The following is a 6,000-nucleotide window of genomic DNA, read 5'->3' on the forward strand; positions in this document are numbered from 1 at the left end:
AAATGTAAAAGAATTTTATAACTTTTATCCTCGAGTTTGTAATGTCCAAACTTACCGTGTACAAGTGCCATACTGGGGGAAGAACTGTTGACTGATGAGGGGCATAAGGCCCGAAACGTGTACCGTATCAACTAAATAAAGGTGGAAAAAAGCCAAGTGGTTGTTATTAACACGGATTTGTGTTTGATACTTCGTATTATTCAGATAAATGGGCTGACTCTTGTGAATCAAATCTTGCCTCGAATGGAAAATATTGAGGCCTGCCCTAAGATAAATACTACAGTAAGCATTCTTGATAACTAAGGTTCTGATTACAAAATGGAAACATTTTTTATTTGTAAATAAATGGCTAAATACTTTCTCAAAAAATTTGATTTTAGGAAGGAATTTGAATTCATAGTTTTCATGTATTAATTCTTTGAGTCTGGCTGGAGTCACACACATACTGATACATATTCTATTTTCTATATTATGGACTACATTGTTAAGGACACACAACAAACATCACGACCACCCTTTGTGATTTTGTGGTGTTCGTTACTAGTTTTTGTAAGAGCAAAAAAGTTATGATTGCACTAATATTTCTCGATTTGCAATCTTAAGGTTGGCCAGGATTGTTTTTATCCCATCCTTTGCCTAATGGCATTGGTGCCAACTTACCCTAAGTCACCTTTTTTCTGATGTCAAATGATATTAAGCTGGAGGATAAATGGTTAATAGAACTCGGCAGACTTGTAGTGAAATAAGCAGTACCGATGCATCTCCAGTAATTGGTGGTCAATAAATGCCATCCAGAGTCAAGAAAATTACATGCCATACTGCTCTAGTTGGAAATTCCTGTGGAAGAGGATCAGTAATAATTGTTGTTCGTAGAAACCCTGGCACGACTCTATACACAAACAGAAATGTCGACACACCGTGGTTGGCTCTTACGCTCTTCTTGAGAAAGAAATGCATGTGACATAAATTTGAAGTGGAGTAATAAAGAATGAAAGTTGTGAGTGACAAATGTAGAAAATTGAATGTGAAGAATTTCAACAATTTTTGGATGTTATAATCATTTTGAGACGTGTACTGAAGAAATGAGACTATAAATCAGTGATTTCCAAACTTTTTGAACTATCTCCCTTTTAATGCACATACCATCTGTCTGGAAGATTCTGGAACTATTTTTCTAAAAAATCTAAAAGTAGAACGATTTTATCTTTATAATGTTCTGCTTAGTTGTCTCCCGTCTGGTTGCACCATTGATAATGTTCATACAACCTGAAAGCTGCTTGAAATTTTTCTTTTTTCTTGTCTTACATCACAGTGGCTTGAATATCTTCTAAGTTGTACTGTTCACCTCTGTTGAGACACTGAAATTGGAAAAGTCACAGTGCAAGGCCTGTGAATATGGTGGATGAATAACAAGTGCAGGGATTTGAGCTAAAAACTGCTGCCCAATTCCAGAATGGGCTGGTGAATTGTGAAGAAGAAAAAATCTTTCGAGGCGAACATGCCAAATTTCATTGTAAAGACACTCTGGCATACTTAGGAAGTTGCAGTGGTGCCTGCTGGGACAAATTCTTTACAGACAAGATCAGCAATGTTGAAAAATATGATGAGCATTTGATGATCTTTGTTTTGGATTTGGTCCCTCTAACTTTGCTTGTTTTTGGCTCACAAGTATCCAACTATTCAGACCTTTGCTTTTTATTGTAGGCTGAAATTGGTAGAATCAGGCTTTTGCCATCAGTAATGAGTTTTTTGAAGGGATTATTTGCCTCTGCCATTTCAGTGAAGACATTGCCAGAATTTGTGCGCTGCTGCTTTTGCTCTTGAATCCTGTATGGAATGAACTTTGCATACACCTTTCTTTTCTTCAATATACTGTAAAGTACTAAATTAACACCGAATAACGAAATCACTATGTTTAAGACCCAACGGGTACTTTACGTGGGTTCGCGAAAGATGAAGCCAGGCCTGGACTTCGCGGATACGGAACTTATATCTAAAATTTATTAGTCAAACAAAGTAAAATAAAGTCAAGTTTTAATCTGAACAAATACTACACAACTAATTAAAGTCCAAAACAAATTTATTCTATAAAGGACATGCCATTGAACCGACAACCAAAAGAAAACTTATCAATTATTACTTAGAACTAATCCCCTGAGATTTCCGACAACAAAAGATCAAAATTTAAACTATTTACAATGCAAAACTAGAATCTAAATCTATCCGTCACCTCCACTATCCGAATCCTTTCTTCAATTTCTTCTATTCGAAACTTTCTTATCCTTTCCAATCTGGAATCAGCTGTTCCATCCTCTCTCGATAGTACACCTCTCGTAATCAGGGAAAGCTCACCTCGCTCTGTTGCCGGAATTCGCTGACTTTATAGTGGTACGGTGACGTTACACTTTGTTGGCTGAAACCACCCCCTCATTTACATACTTACTGTCTAACAAATACTTTAATTTTATCTGGGCAGCGAGTGTTACAATTTACTAAAGACTTTTACAAAATATTTAATAGTAAGTAGTTCCATACTTGAGATGTCTTTTTAAGTCGTTTAGTATTCTTACTTTCTACGTGTATGTGGGGACTCCCCCTTTTTCCAATCGGATCGTCCATCCGACTTCCGATATCGGGCGCGCAATGGCGCGTTTGTTTTGTTTTACGGCGCTTCGTCGGTGACCGTAAGTTGGTTTTTTTTTTTTTTTTTAATTTGTTTATCCGGAGGGTGAGTGGGGAACTTTTGCCCTAACTAAACATAAGCCCCAAAATAAAAATACTCATAACGAAAACAAAAAGAAAAAATAAAAATACAGCTCGGACTCAGTTCCTTACAATACCCAGAGTAATTTTGCACAACTGTCTTACTAATTGAATTTTCTCTGCAATCATTCTAGATGTCAAGTGACAATCAGCAAGTAGTAGGTCACAAATCTTCCCAATATTCACAGTTGTCAAATTTGTGATGGATGTCTTGCCCTTGTATCATCATTGAGTGATTGCATCCTTTCTTGAAATCATTTCTACCACTCAAACATCTTTGAATGAGATAATTGTATATGGAGATGGAGACAATTGTTTGTTCTCCTTGTCTTCTGTTGCCCCCTTGGGACAGTAGCATCCATTTTGGGGATCATTGCTGTAAAGCATCTGTGGAACAATGACTGCAATAGGTCCCTTTTTGTTTTGTGTGCAATGCTATGCTTTCTGTATTTCATTGATTATGCAGCAAGAAGACAATCAAGAGAAAGAAGCCAACCCATTAGAAACTTATTTCTCAAACAATGCTTCAATGTTGTCAGTTTTACAAATCCTATAAATGAGTAATGGATGACAAACAGTTACTGAGCCACAGAAGACAATGCCCATTCAAAGAGCCAAAATGTTACTTGTGATAATTTAACTTTTCATTTACATTACAAGCGTTGTTATCAGGTAGCTATTAGTCTCCCATAAAATCACAAGACAAACAAAACTTTTTCACAAATGTTGCTCTTGGAAATGAATTAAGCAAGAGGTTGATGCTTCTTGGAATGATCAGAAGGAACAAAGAATTGCCACTTTGGCCAATTGCAACATGGAGAAATTGGAAACTTACATTCGGTGACAAAGTTACTCTCGCATCCTACTGTCCCGAGAAAAGAGTACTAGTTGTTTTGTATGGCACACTTTGTTACCAATTGGAAATTAATGGAAGTTACAAAGACAAAAGATTGGAGATGAAAGTGTCTTTTGTTTTATTATGGTGCAATATCAACATGGCTCATCAATGCCATGTCGATAGATACACTTTAAAAAAGGAAGAGTGATTTACGTGATTAACACTGATCTACGTGATTTTTCTACTTTGTCGTCGATGTTAGTCTTTTGAATGGCTTTGTGATTTGAAAAAAATTTCAATCGAACGAAGGAAAATATGCGAGCAATGCCTGTTCTTGGAAGCTGCTGGCATAGCATCATCAAAAGCATTGACTAATTCAGCTGCCCAATTGGATATGGCTTCAAGGAAAAGTTAAATGTGCAATGCATCCAAGAAAGTATGACAAAAAGACATAAATGTTCAGCAAATCCTACTATTATGTTTGTCAAGATTCTGCATTGTTGGCATTTTTTAAGAGACATTAACTAGTCAACTTTGTCGTCAAAACATGTAAATGGTGCATAATCTTGTACATTCAAACCTGTTTTTGTGTAATTTTTTTTTTGTGAGGTATATGAATTTCAATTAAATTGGTATATCGCACAAAAAAAAATCGCACAAAAACAGGTTTGAGTGTATGTCAAAATTTGGGAATAATTGTCATTTCTGTGAGAAACAATGGCCTAATATTACAAGCAATCGCGCACTACAGCCAAGGTCATTATAGGACCTATCCTTACTTAACATAGTGAAGAAACCATCAGTATTACAGGAAAACTTATTCTATTTAACTACATCAAGTTGAGTAATAGTAGGTAATTAATATAAAATTAGAAAAAGGTATCACAATTATTTTGTTTCATTATGCTAACCTTTGTAATAAATATTAATTAATTTTCTGTTTTCAGTTTGTTGATAAAAAGGACACCTCTAAGTAGTGGCTTTCAGCCAGACTGTAAGTTTGGTATTGGTATTCTGCAGTTATTTAATTTTAAAAATATATTTTTCATGGTCTATTTATTTCAGATGTGGGCTTTGAAATACCAGATAAATTTATTGTTGGCTATGCCTTAGATTATAATGAATATTTCAGAGATCTTAATGTAAGTTTGATAATTAATTCCTTTATTTTTTGCTTTTTCCGAAATAAAGTATTCTAAATCTACAGTCGTATAATTAAAAATTTTTCTTTATATCGCAGCATATATGTGTCATTAACGAACAAGGTAAACAACAATTTAGACAAAAGAATCCGTCGTAGAAGAGAGAAAACAAACTTTGTCAATTCTTCCGGTATTTAAAAAATGCACTTTACTATTTGAAACTATGCAAAAGTTTAATTCTCATCACCTTTAAAGTTTTTTAAATAAGACTAATTATGTAAAATACTCGAGATTTCTTCGTAAGATTCCAACGTTACAAGTAAGTACAAGCTGTAAATACTTGTCTCTTCTTCCGAATGTAGTCGTTATATCGAGCGGTACATTGTTTATTTGTATTTGTTGTTATTAAACAGTCGTTCATCATATGTCGTCACAGATCGTGTATTTTGTAAAATTCTAATTTAAATCAAAGAATTAGATTTCATAAAATATGTAAATGTGATACTTACAAATGGCTAAGGATTTTCTAAAATAAAAATATTTAATTGTTTGAGAGAAATTTTTCCATTTTGCAACTGAACCGAACAAAGAAAATAATCCTTTATCTTCTAGATTGGCTTTTAAATACAAAAGCACCATGTGACTTGATATTTTCAAATTATTGTTTTGTTTGGTGTCACGACTTGGTGAATTTATAGACACTTGGCAAATTCATCTATTTAATCCATAGTCTTTATAGAGATGCGTTTTGGGCTTTCGCCCCTCTTCAGTCTGTTATGTAATGTACTGTAAAGCCCGAAACGCGTCTCTGTAAAGATTATGCATTAAATAGATGAATTTGCCAAGTGTCTATAAATTCACCAAGTTGTGACACCAAACAAAACAAGAAAAAGAAGACACGGTTACGACAAAACAAATTTTCAAATTATATTACAAAATATAAAATATTCTTAAAATTTAGGTGAACTTTAACAATCCTCGAATGGAAGGTACATTGTATAAACTGTAACTCTGTTTTAATAACCCAAACATCTAAAAGGTGAATTATTTTTTGGCTAGAATTAAGCTGATTAAGCCAAATTCTGTATTTTAATTACTAAAAGCAAGCAGTAATATTGCCATTTTGTGCCAAGATTACTAATTTGGAATTAATTTTCGATCTTAGTTAAATAATTTTGAAAGAAATGGAAGAGATACTGTAAAATTTTCACCTGATCTTTATTGGGCCAAATATTGTGATTTAATTAATGCACTTTA

At 34.0% G+C, this 6,000-nt stretch overlaps 1 protein-coding gene across 2 annotated transcripts in view; it reads left to right on the forward strand.

Moving 5' to 3' along the window:
- The window catches only part of LOC136969158 (hypoxanthine-guanine phosphoribosyltransferase-like), a 31,408-nt gene extending 26,106 nt beyond the window's left edge, over positions 1-5,302 (forward strand). For both annotated transcript variants that reach the window (XM_067263253.1, XM_067263254.1), the window contains exons 6-8: positions 4,549-4,595; positions 4,667-4,743; positions 4,842-5,302. In XM_067263253.1, coding sequence (XP_067119354.1) covers positions 4,549-4,595; positions 4,667-4,743; positions 4,842-4,901 — 184 coding nt within the window. In that variant the 3' untranslated portion in view covers positions 4,902-5,302. The remainder of the gene's footprint in view (positions 1-4,548; positions 4,596-4,666; positions 4,744-4,841) is intronic.
- The last annotated feature ends 698 nt before the right edge of the window (positions 5,303-6,000 follow it).

Source organism: Centruroides vittatus, unplaced genomic scaffold (genome assembly GCF_030686945.1).
Source record: "Centruroides vittatus isolate TY-2023 unplaced genomic scaffold, ASM3068694v2 contig_1743, whole genome shotgun sequence".
In the NCBI taxonomy this organism is placed as follows: Eukaryota; Metazoa; Arthropoda; class Arachnida; order Scorpiones; family Buthidae; genus Centruroides; species Centruroides vittatus.